This window comes from Cryptotermes secundus, unplaced genomic scaffold, assembly GCF_002891405.2.
Source record: "Cryptotermes secundus unplaced genomic scaffold, Csec_1.0 scaffold590, whole genome shotgun sequence".
Lineage (NCBI taxonomy): Eukaryota > Metazoa > Arthropoda > Insecta > Blattodea > Kalotermitidae > Cryptotermes > Cryptotermes secundus.
Genome location: NW_019721768.1, coordinates 9,834 through 23,100, shown reverse-complemented (window position 1 = coordinate 23,100; position 13,267 = coordinate 9,834). Strand labels below are relative to the sequence as shown.

The following is a 13,267-nucleotide window of genomic DNA, read 5'->3' as shown; positions in this document are numbered from 1 at the left end:
GGTGTTGAGGAGAATATTTTGACTGAAGAGAGATGAAGTGACAGGAGGTTGGAGAAAACTGCATAATGAGGAGCTTCATAACTTGTACTCTTCTCCAAGTATAATTAGAATGATCAAGTCAAGGAGGATGAGGTGGGAAGGCCACGTAGCGCGAATGGGGGAGACGAGGAATGCCTATAGGATATCGGTGGGAAAGCCAGAAGGAAAGAGACCACTGGGAAGACCAAGGCGTAGGTGGGTGGACAACATTAAAATGGATCCTACAGATAGGATGGGACGGTATTGATTGGATTGATCTGGCTCAGGATAGGGACCAGTGGAGAGCTCTTGTGAACACGGTAATGAACCTTCGGGTTCCATAAAATGCTGGGAAATTCTTGAGTAGCTGCAGAATTGACGGCTCCTCCAGAAGGGCTCAGCTCCATAAGTAAGTAAATAAGCAGTGTTGTTACTATGGCAGGAGCTAAAGAATTCATAAACAACTTTGGCAGGTAAATGGTCACTTGGAAGACTAAGAAGGAGATGGACTTAGGTTCTGTTTCCAGCGTGTTACAAGTTAGCTCATAAATGTTGTGCTTATAACAATTACCTCTCAAAATAACATAAATTAAATGTTAATTTATTTAAATTCTGAAATAAACTTTGGTACCCCACAGAAGGGATACAATTAGGGACATACACTACAGGATATTGTACTGTCACATACCTTACTAAAGGACCAAATTACGTGAGTCTTCTGTGGATCTGGAAGAGGTGACAGGTTCAGCACACTCTGGAATGGTGTTTGTGGTTCATAAATTGACATTGCATATGCTTCATCAGAGATAAAATGCAGTCCATGCCTGGGAAATGCATAAATAAAAATGAGGCCGCATAATTTGTAATGATATTCATAAGAAGTGTTGATGCCATTCACAGTGAGTTCTGAATTTCGAAAAATGTCAGACTTTCCATACTTACTTACTCAAGGAGCCGAGCCCTTCTGGTGGAGCCGCCAATTCTGCAGCTACTCAAGAATTTCCCAGCATTTTATGGAACCCGAAGGTTCATTATCATGTTCACAAGAGACCTCCACTGGTCCCTATCCTGAGCCAGATCTACCCAATCCATACCAACCCATCCTATCTCTCTAAGATCCATTCTAATATTTTCCACCCACCTGCTCCTTGGTCTTCCCTGTGGTCTCTTTCCTTCTGGCTTTCCCACCATTATCCTATACACATTCCTCATCTCCCTCATTTGTGTTACATGACCTGCCCACTTCATCCTCCTTGACTTGATCATTCTAATTATACTTGGAGAAGAGTACAAGTTATGAAGCTCCTCATTATGCAGTTTTCTCCAACCTCCTGTCACTTCATCTCTCTTCAGTCAAAATATTCTCCCCAACACCCCCAGTCTATGTTCCTCCCTTCATGTCAAAGACCAAGTTTCACACCCATACAGAACCACAGGCAAAATTATAGTTTTGTACATTCTAATTTTTATGTTTTGGGACAACAGACAAGAAGACAAAAGGTTCTGGACTGAATGGTAGCAAGCATTACCGGAGTTCAATCTCCTCTTAATTTCCTCCTGAATCAGGTTTCAATCTGTTATGGTTGTTCCCAAATATCTGAACTGTGCTACATTTTCAAAACATCTGTTTCCTATCTTTATGTCAAGATTTTGCCCTGCATTTTGGTGATGAGACAGAAACATATACTTAGTTTTCTCTGTGTTTACTTCTAGATGAACCTCTTTACTTGCGTCAATTAAATAGAATACAAAATTCTCGTCAGGAAACAAAATCTGTAGGAATATAATAATAAAGCAAAGATTACTTCAGGAAACAGCTTACGTTGGTTTCGTGGAACATAGTGATAGAAGTACTGCAGATTAGAATACAGTAATCTCCCTGTTACCTGGAATGTATAGGGAACTGTATATTCTGATTACATGAATCAGGATGTTGCATGAGAAGAATTTATAAACCTAATTTTCACCTTTTCCTGTTTTTTACATAATTCCATTTCGTGTTTCAAAATCAAAACAACATCTTTTCACTTTAGTCTTCCTTAGGTGACAAGGCTGATTGAGGGATAAACGATTTCAAATATACTACAATCTGATCACAAATTTAGTTAGCCTCTGCTGTAAGCATGGTCACTCTAACTATATTCGCACCTGCATAAGGGAGGGCAATGGACAGCACTGATTGTTGATCTGGGAGAACTAGAATGTGCCAGATGAACAAATGTGCAGTGCAAATTTGTTTTTGAAGTAACTTCATAAGAATGAAAAATTTTGTTTGACATTTTTGCCAGTTGAGAATTTTGGATGCTTAGACACTGGATAACTGGGAGTTTACTGTACTTTCTTCCTTTCATTAATTGATTTTATACTCTGATATAACATATCTGACCAATATGAAAATTATATGGAATAAGAAGTTACATATTTTATGGCCATATTGTTGAATAGTTGAGGAACCATACTATAGATATGAAGAAAGTTTTCTGAACAATTATTCAGTCACAAAATTGTTGCATCCAAGTAAGCACTCATTTCAGATTGAGAATCATTTCATTCAGACATTCACAGCTGGTGAGCATGATATTAAAAACTAAATTTTTCATTAAAAATAACGACTGTCTTTCTTAAACTGTAAAAATCCTATTGTTTTAAACCTACTCGAAGCAACAATACAGCACTGTATCAAGATATCAGTTGCTGTTTTTTGTATTTCAGTATATACAACATATAAGACTCATAAAATTTATAGAAATTACAGAAATCTCTATCTCATTTGATGACTAATATTTGGTAAAATGAGTTATTTATGATAAAATGAACATCTAATTTATCTTTCATATAAAATCAATTACATGTTCAATTAACATGCGACAAATTTAATTCCCTTAACAAAACTTAAAATAGGCTCTCACTACCAAGAGACTAAATATGTGGATGGGCAGACATGATCTCTCATAATGCATTATTGAATGTACTTTGTGCAAAGAAAACACCAGAACTCCCATATTTCCAGTGTGTGTGTTGAAACAAGAGTTTATCCTGGTTTGAGACAATCTCCATATCTCACAGGTTTCAGTATCATAAATGTGAGGCCTAGAATTGGAAAGTTCAATGAAACTGATCCTCACCTGTGGCACACCTCCATTAGTTGCAGCACCAACTGAGGGCTGTAAACTTCTCCTAGAGGATTATTGGGGTTCACAAGGTAGAATGCTTTCACCACCCTCCCTGTCGCTTTCTGCTCCATGATGGTGTCTTCTAAGAGATCACCATTTAGCTCGAAGGCTGATCTTTCTCCAACAGAGATCTGATAATTCAGAAGCAATAACAACAAATCACTGTACTTTTCAGTAAAAAATAAAATGTTGCAAAAGTTCCATTGCATCTTTCACATTAAGAAATCATACTTTCCAGTAATTTGAACAAACACTATTCTGACTACTGTCTGTATATCTTCTTCCTTCTTTGATGTATCCACTTTTACATAGAATGATTATTAACTAAGCCTCACCATCTACCTCTGGGTTTTAATAACTATTATAAAAAAGTCTGATTAATTCAAGAGTGTATGTATAGAACAGAACTTCAAATTATGTGGTATATAAAAATCAGACCTAAAAATGTGTACAATTTTAGTGCAGCAGGACAGCAATAGGGGGGCAATCGGTAGTGCAGTTGGTTGAGGGGCTATGATACAAGCTGGAAGGTCGCAGGTTCAAGTCCTGAGGAGGTCATTGGATTTTTTTCAATTGACCTAATCCTTCCAGCCGCACTAGGCCCTGGGGTTTACCCAGCCTCTAACAGAAATGAGTACCAGGAATTAATTAAATAATTTTCTTGGGGAGTAAAGTGCAGCCGGCGTGTAAGGCTGACAACCTTACCGCCATCTTTGAGCCGACTGTCTACATAATGTGGGACCCTCAACATCTCACAACCCTATGGGCCTTCACAGCCTGGAACAGGGATAGCTTTACTTTTTACAGCAATACAGATTTCATATCTGAAATTTCAACCCACTGTGCACAATCAAGTATTACTAATGGGAAAATGAAGGGCAAAAGATCTCATATGACAATGGCTCACAGACCACTTAAAATTCAGATATTTACAGTAGTAAAAAAATGCAGAAATATGTTTCATATTGAAATCAGGAGAACAAATGCTTAAATGCTTGTCACAATGCAGTTCAAAAACTTTTACTCATCCCATCTACTTTTCAAAATGCTGAAGTACAGAATGCACAGTTTCTTGCCAGCTGTTTTGTATAGGTGTGACACGTGGTCTCTTACTTTGAGAGAAGAATCTAATTAATTTACAAGTATGTGAAACAAAGTGCTGATTAAAATATTTTGAGTGAAAAGGAGTTGAATTAGAAGCCTCAGTAAGTAGTTGGTTTGAGTGATTACTTGCTATTTAACAATACTTTGCAGCTACATAGGTTATACAGCGTTAAGTAGCTATCAGCATTGTGAATTACCAGTTGTGAATACTGCGAATAGATTGAAAAATTTGGCTTCAAACAAAATTCTGTTTATCAGCTCAATTCTAGGAATGTTTTCAATTTCTCATCTCAAGCTGAAAAATTTATTCTCCTGAAGGCGTGCATATAACTTATGCAGTTGAAACTGCATTGTTAAATAACCCAATAATCAATCATTTAAGTACATCTGCTTCACTCAACTCTCAGGCCAAAACAGTAGTCATAACATTTCCTGGATAGCACAATGGGAACTTTTGTGTTCCACCCTAAGCACTGGAGCCTCTGAAAACCAGGCCTTACCTCATTTGTATCCCTAAGTAATACATCCACAACATTGACTTTAAATCTCTCACTGAAATTGACAATGATTCTTGTATAACAGGGACTTGGAGTTAGAAGAACATCTCCTGGATCTAACAAGCAACAGGCTAAAACTTCCATAGCTGCTACTCCACCATTTACCACCAAAACCTGAAAAGTGATGACATCCATTTCGATGTAATTTCATGTTGAAACAGAAAGGAAGTATAAGATATAATGTAAACATTCACAGTTCGTATATCGTAACTTTATCAATGGAACTCACATTTTCTGGAAGAACTGGCAAATCTGGAGCAAGATGGCGAGTGAGGCAAGAGGCAAGTGCTTCACACATTTCTGTAGTACCCCACATTGGAAAATAATGCTGTTCCTTGGAACCAAACTGAAACAGGCCTGGTTCATTCATACGTTTCTGTATTACATCTTCACAAAGTGCAGAGACAGCAGTTCCAAGGTTGACATATCCCTGTATAAGATTGTATTAAAGACTGTCACCGCAGCTGAATTGTGATTATCCAACATTCTGGTATTTCTCGGCCTTTTCTGATTTAGTGACCAGTAAAACGGCTGTGGGTTTTATTTAGAATTGATCATATAAACATGATTATTTATAAAAAAAAAAAGTGAATTATTTAATGTAAGTAGTGTAAAGTTGTCTCTGTGCTTAATTAATTAAGGACTATGCCTTGAAGACATACTGTGGAGTGGAGGTATAGTTCCACCATTGCTGAACTTGGCACTAGATGGAAATAAGCAGCCAGCTTTACCCATGATAGAAAAGCCTTGGTACCCATTAGATAGGAGGCTGGGTGGGCCCCAGAGCCAGTCTGGATGCTATGATTTGCTGTATTAAAATCAAAATACAACATAATCACCAACCTCAAACAATCACAAATAAATTTTAAGCACAACATGAGATGGAGTGGTTTGACAGGTACATTAATCTTCCACACAGCAAGGATTTGTAACATAGCGCCCCTCCCACAATCTGAGGTATGAAACAATCAATCTGATAATTTCATATTCTTTCTTCAGCACTCGACCATCAAATGCCATTAAATTAAGAGAAAAAATCTAGTAATGATCAGCATGCAATGTTTGGTTGCCTAAAAGAAAGAAAACACAAAAAGGTTACAAAATGGCAATGTTTCCAAGAGCAGTAGAATATGATTACAATAATTAAGTGACGCATAAACACAGCAACAAACTTGCTGCATTCTACAGATCACTGGCTGACAAGTAGTGTAGTAATTACATAAGATTCAGCTACTATAGACCTATACAGTAACCTTCAGGGCACATGTGACTTCTAGTCCACAGTGAGGAATATGAAGGCTACTGTCTTCTGCGATGTGATGCCATGAAGTCTGGTATATAGTTACAGTTCCAGAGGAATCTACTGCCTCTATCTTCAGGGAAGAAGATTGAGGTTGCAGGTTCCTCCAAAATGTTTCTCTAGCAGACTATATGGTGTCACATTCCAGAAGACAGTAGCCTTTCTAAAAACATTTTATAAAATGTAAGTAGTTACTAATTTTTATCCCTTTACAACCTGTTTTTTTATAATTAATCGCCTTTCATTAGGAATGGTTTTTGCGAACATTTACAGCACACTCAGACTTTTTGTTTGGCACTTACCTTCTTATTAGTATCTTGATTAAATGGGTCATGCATGCACAGCATGGTGTATTCATCTAAGAAGTCTCTTTTATTAAGCATCTGTTGAGCTCGTTTTGAAAGTTCAAGTACCATCTTATATGAAAATCTTCTGACACCTCTTCAGTAGATAGGCAAAACTGAAAAACGTAAATTCAAAACTAGGCATGCTACAATACAACAGAAGATTATCTCAATGAAGAATTCTGTAATATTGTCTACTAATAAGTAGATTATAGAATAGACTACATTTCTGATAACAATACAGATGGACATGTCCTATATCAATGTATTCTGAGCCACACCATAAATATAACAATGAAATGAAATAATGGACTTAATGAGTTTTATTTTTGCTTGTTTTCTGAATATTGTCTACCACATAGGGCACGCTTGTGCTCTGCTTCATATCTATGAAAGTGACTGGCATGTCAAAAGTGGGAAGGCTTGTCAAGTACATGACAACACATCTATGGTATACCTGGGACCATCACGTCAAATTCTTCTTTTCTAAGTTTCACACAACCTATGGGGCATTAATGTTGTTATAACCTGCATACTAATAATAAATATTTAATTCAAGCTACAATATAAATAATAAACAATAACATGAAAAAACTCCATGTCCTGTAGTCCGCAAGCGAACTATACCGACCGAGCGACCGTCGCTTGTCGGCGAAGTTAGTGCCAACTTCTGCGCATAGAGGTGTCGCGTGGTCAGCGCAACGGATCCCCGCGGCCGTTATTCTCGGTTTTCTAAACCTCACGAGGCTGAATGGACCCCGTTCCAGACCCACTACTTCTCACAAAATCTGGTAGCGCCGGCAATCGAACCCGGGACCTCTGGATCTGTAGGGAGGAACTCTGACCACTAAACGACAGAGGCGGTAAATAATACTAATAAGACTCTGCAGGAATCTTGAAAATCGTATTCAGGCCCGCCTGTACTGACATATTAAATTTAAGAAACTGTTATGACGTAATGTGAAAGCGACAACGTTCCCAAATTTCGCTGTAACAAATTACAGGCACAGGCCAACCCTAACCTAACCCAAAGAGACTGGACACATTTCTTTTTACAATTCAGTCTAAAATGTGTAACTGCAATATTAGACAATTATAAAAGTACCGAAGATACGTACGAGATAAACAAAAGAGTCCCAATTTCTAAACTTCACAATTATGAACACGTGTTCACTTAACCCTAAAGTTAAAAGCGATTACAGCCACCTCCTAGACGCTCCTAGAGATGGCAATATCAACTAAACCAAACCATATACTTCTGCCATCTGTCGACTGCATTTAAAAACTACAGCACAAACGTAATCTCAAGGACACCAAGAAGGACAGCAAATCCTGTACCTGTACCTTACTAAAATTACACATTTCTCCAAAATAGTTCTTCGTATCTTCATATACACAGTATAAATATTGTCTCATTATTCGCCATAAATACTAATTTACTCTTCTGCATCATGTTATTTATTTTCCGATAACATATCACAGTTCTAATGTTAGGGGAAAGTCGCCTAATATGAGGTCTTCCACGTGTACATGGGGAAGCACCATTTTGGAAGACGTGCTGTTGCCAGCTGAAAATATTATGAATTTCAAGATCATTTATTGGATTGGCAATATAATTGATCTTGTCGCCAAATCCGTTGCGTGAGTGACTCGTTTTATTTTCGTTAGCTCCGGAACATTTGTAACTCTTAAACTATGTAGTTTCGCGAAACTATGAAAAAGGTGAATTATTTGTTTTCTCTTTCAAATGGAGATGGTAGAGTTAGAATGTTATTTTAAAGCTTATAGTTGGATGGTTGTAGTGGCTGTGGGTAATTCATAGGCTCCCAATATGGGATTCCCTGTGTTAGGAACAACTTCTTTCAGCTTCCCAATTAGATGCTAATTTTGGAGATATTTAATTGCCTAGAAGGAAAAAGGAAATGGGGGAGTTTCAAGGCGTCCCGCGTTCTCAGAGTGCCACAATTAACGCTAGAATTATGCATTAAGTTCGAGAGCAATTCTGCTACTAGGATTGAAACAAAACTTGGTAGGAAACGTGTTCTGCCCCCTAGTTTTGAAGAAGACCTAGTGGAGCACTGTCTTAATATTGAAAAATGTTTCTTTGGCTTCGAAATGATTGTTGTTAGACGTCTAGCTTACTTGCTGGCACACGGAAATAACATACAAAACCTGTTTTATAAAGCCGATGAGAAGATTGAAAGAAAGAATGATTCAAATGTTTTCCTTAGCGGGATCTCCAGTCTCCAGCCAGAACTCACGAAGGGTCTATCCTATGGTGGACCTAGAGGTTGTGCTCCAGAAACGGTAAGCCAGTTCTGCAGTTTCTTTGAACCAGCTATAGGAAAAAGATTAACCATTCTCCCTCCAGGCTCTTTAACTGCGATGAGAGAGTCATAACTGTGGTTCTGCATAGGCACTCAAAGGTTCTTGGATTAAAAAAAAAAAGCGATAGATATTTGTTCCGTAGCCTGCAGAACATGGAGTTCTTCTCAGAGTTGTCACGTGATGCACACGTAGTAAAGAATAGCAGCGGCACGCACACAGGAAGACTACGAGTACACAGAATAACACCTGTACAGTGTGGAAACAATAACTAGCTGCTGCAGCACTTTAGACATAGGGCGAGTAACCCTAACAATTTTAAATTTTAAAATTTAGAGAAAAATTTTAAAGAATTTTAAAATTAGAACTAAAGATTTTATAGTGCTACTACAGGAAAGTCAAAATTAACATGTGTAAAATAGTCTACAAACCAGACAGATATCAACGAAGTAGATGTTGATAATAAAAAGGAAAGTGTTTTTAAATGTTAAATTTTGGGCTGGGTGCAGCGTGACAGTAACGTGAGTGTTATACACCTGATGATGGCCGTCTGAGGCCGAAACATATAGTGTAAAGGAGCAAAATCAAGGACACAAATATATTGTTTGCACTTGGGACGGAGTTTATATCATTATATCATTTACTCGTAGAACTAATGTATTATCTCTTCATGAAAAGTTAAACAATTCCGTCTAGTGTGACTGGTGAAGATTTTTCTTATTTCAATTATTTATGCCTTTACTTGTTTCGGTCTACAGAGACCATCATGAGAGGGACACCTTTCATCAATACAGCTGGAACTTAGTTAGTTAGTTATTGGAGAGGGTGGGTTTCCCCATGCACTGAGACCAGTAATGGTCCATTGTTCTTCCCTCTATGATATTCTACCAGTCTCTATACCCTACCGATATTGGTGCATACCATCAGTCCCGACCGAGCCAGCGAGTTCGGCCTCTACTGGCTTGGCGGTATCTATAATGCTTCCCCCATCTATCAGAGGCGTTAGAGACTACTGTTGGGCGGGAAATGTCCTTGAATTTAGCTCAGTGACCTCCTTTGGAGATATGAGGTTCTTTTACGTGCCGTAAAGCTACGACACGGGATCCACTGCTTAAAGTCCCTCCCGGAGGACTTGTTCCCTGAAATTTTTCGCCCTTAAAAATTCCACGACCTCCGCCGGGTTTGAACCCGCGTACCACGAGTCACGAGGTGGGAACATTACCTCTAGACTACGGAGGCCGCTCCCGCTGGAACTTACTATTACAATATATATTCTGAACATTAAAATATATACATATAATGTTACTAATATACAATTGGGTATAAAATCTAAAGTTTTCACAACTACAGCGGCTGTTCCAGTACATTAAAATATTTGTGATTGATTTGTTAAGGTTTTATTGGAATTTATAAACCAAGTGGGTTCGTGTCCTCTTCTTATTACTTCTCTTGAGGGGGACCGAACGTGTGCCGCCTTGTCTTTCTCGAGAAGAGGGTTCTTTGATGTCGTCCAGTCGGTGTTTGTGGCGCGCTGCGTTGTTATTTAACGGTGTCGTATAAAGTGAAGGGATTCTATGGATGATTATGAAGTCTGAATTAGAAAGAACTGGGACAGGGAGCCTTTTATAGTATTGTTGCTTATCCTGGTAATGCGACAAGAAATTAACTGGTTTCCGATTAGACGAAGCTGTTAATTGGATAAGTTGTTTACAATTGCAATTACAATCACTCTAAAATACTTCTTCCGTGTGATGCAACCTGACTAGTCTGTCGTCTTCTGGTTCTTAGCTGAGCTGCTTTCTTCTGCTCTCAGCTCCTATACATTCGCCTCTGTTCTGTTCTCTGCTCTGTTCTCATCTGCTCTATTCTGTTCTGAGTCTGAGCCTTATATTACGATCGACGATTAGTCGGTCAGTCTCTCTTAGAATAAGGTACTCCTCTGGGGCTTAAGACCAGATCTTTATTACTGTCAGACAGTTGGGATTTTGTTGATGTGGGTAGCTCTCTCTCTGACGAGAGGACTGGTCTATCCTTTACAATTGCTGCTGGACCTCGCCAGGGCAGTCATTCTCGGGTCCAAGTCCCGTGGGACTTGCGACTAAATGTTACGGTCTGAGATTCGAGACTTCCATTTTCGTCGCCTCTTACGACTCGCAGGATTACGGTGGAGGCTTTCGACCCCACCTCCACACGGGATCTATTCTGTTCAAAGCCAAAGTCAAAGTCACATTGCGACTGACGACTAGTCAGTCAGTAAGTCTTGGTGTGAGCCCCATCTCGGATGTTTTTGACCAGATTTCTTTTATTGTTTGACAGTTACGGTCTTGTTTTTGTGGGGCCCCCTCTCTGACGAGAGGGGGCTGGTTCTTGCAAGCGCAGTCTTGCATCGTCCGGTATTCTAGACAACAGAAAACACTACGTTTCGGAAACTGGTCCATCGATTGAGATTAGTTCTTTCTAAGGAATCCAACTGAGTATGTGTCTTCTCCACTCTTCACCTAGGGACGGAAACAGATCAAGTTTCCGAAACGTCGTGTTTTCTATTCTCTGGAATTACGGATGATGGAAAAAAGTCCAAAAATCCAGTAATTCTGTGAAGTAATCGCTGTTTATCCTAATAAACAAACACATAAATATTCTTTTTTGGTCGAAATGCAGAGTTTTCGGCTGTTTAAGCAGGTGGCGCTTGCGGTAGCCACCGTGCTGTAAGGCTTAACGTTTCTATGTTACCTACAGTGTAGAACATACATGAGAAACTTCGTCGATAGGCTCGATGTTTTTTTCAACATACAATCGCTCACCCGAAGTTCCCACTTCCCGTAAATCCCTTACTACGGAGGGTGAAACAAGGAAAAGACAGGAGAATTCAGTTGGTAAGCACCATAGCAGAGACAAATTTTATTCCTAAACCCTAGGCTCATACCTGAAAGCTAACTTCATCAAAATGCACCCCCGGAGCGGGTGTAACAAGCCATTAACGCGCTTGTGGCTCATACGGTTTCGAAGCGGTAGTGTGTGCTTAGATTAAACGCATTCCACGAGTGCCGGAGAAGTCACCATGCTATAAGGCGTTATTGCTAGAATGCCGTGTATTTGAGGGTTGATACTATCCACATCCGGCACAGCGTCTGTTAAGTATCTGATAATTACTCACTGGTTGTGAGTTCTATGAATTTTATGGGAACCTAAAATTCATTATCGTGTTCACAACATGCCGCTTCTGGACCTATTTCTTCAAGATAAATTTTAATATTTTCACGCGTAGGGATTACTTATAAGGCGGGTTTCGGATTGGACGATTGGATTTATTGAACCATTACCAGCCAGCAGATGACTAAATATTGTTCCCACAGTGTAGACACCCATTACTAAGTAACGGCTGGCCAAAGCGGCCTCCGTAGTCTAGAGGTAACGTTCCCACTTCGTGACTCAAGGTACGCGGGTTCAAACCCGGAGGAGGTCGTGGAATTTTTAAGGGCGGAAAAATTCAGGGAACAAGTCCTCCGGGAGGGACTTTAAGTCGTGGGTCCGGTGTCGTAGCTTTACGACACGTAAAAGAACCTCATATCTCCAAAGGAGGTCACGGAGCCAAATTCAAGGACGTTTCCCGCCCAACAGTAGTCTCTAACGCCTCTGATAGATTTGGGGAAGCATTATAGATACCGCCAAGCCTGTAGAGGCCGAACTCGCTGGCTCGGTCGGGACTGATGGTACGCACCAATGTCGGTAGGGTATAGAGACTGGTAGAATATTATAGAGGGAAGCACAATGGACCAATATTGGTCTAAGTGCATGGGGAAACCCACCCTCTCCAATAACTAACTAACTAACGGCTGGCCAAACGCATTTGCAACTGCAACGCATAGCATCGAACTCACTAAGTAGATATTGTTACCACGGTAATTACAACTCCAACGCATAGCACCGAACTCACTAAGTAGATAAGGTTACCACGGTAATTACAACTCCAACGCATAGCACCGAACTCACTATGCAGATACGGTTACCACGGCAATTAAGTGGTTCCGACGCGAGGCGGTCTCAGAAGAGCAGAATGGAACCCTACGGAGAAGTGTCTACTTTCAGGGCCGCCTACCAAACACACTGTTCCCACACTGAACACACCCAATACTAACGCCCGAGTGGAGGCGGAGTCGAATACCTCCACCGTCACCCTACGATGCGACGAAAAGGGAAGTCTTAAATCTGAGACAGTAAAATAAGGTCGCGGGTGCCAAGGGATTCGGCCCCGAGAAAGACTGTTGGCAAGGGCCAGCTGTATAGACAAAAGACAGACCCGTCCTCTCGTCAGAGAAGGCGCCCCACAAAAGCAAGACCGTAATTGTCAAACAGAAATAAATATCTGGTCATGAGCCCCAGATGGGGCTCGACACCAAGGTTTAATGACTGACTGACCTCCAGTAGCAACGTGACTTTGACTTTGAC

The 13,267-nt window shown here is 39.9% G+C and overlaps 1 protein-coding gene across 4 annotated transcripts in view; it reads right to left on the bottom strand.

Moving 5' to 3' along the window:
* The window catches only part of LOC111875730 (1-aminocyclopropane-1-carboxylate synthase-like protein 1), an 18,928-nt gene extending 11,189 nt beyond the window's left edge, over positions 1–7,739 (bottom strand). For 2 of the 4 annotated variants that reach the window (XM_023872207.2, XM_023872209.2), the window contains exons 1-6: positions 7,615–7,739; positions 6,455–6,612; positions 5,082–5,282; positions 4,796–4,966; positions 3,144–3,322; positions 707–842 (exon numbers count right to left, since the gene is read on the bottom strand). In XM_023872207.2, the coding sequence (XP_023727975.1) occupies positions 707–842; positions 3,144–3,322; positions 4,796–4,966; positions 5,082–5,282; positions 6,455–6,568 (801 nt within the window). In that variant the 5' untranslated portion in view covers positions 6,569–6,612; positions 7,615–7,739. Of the gene's footprint in view, positions 1–706; positions 843–3,143; positions 3,323–4,795; positions 4,967–5,081; positions 5,283–6,454; positions 6,613–7,614 lie in introns of those variants that run through there. The other 2 variants (XM_023872208.2, XM_023872210.2) reach the window with 2 other exon arrangements.
* Between the last annotated feature and the right edge of the window lie 5,528 nt (positions 7,740–13,267).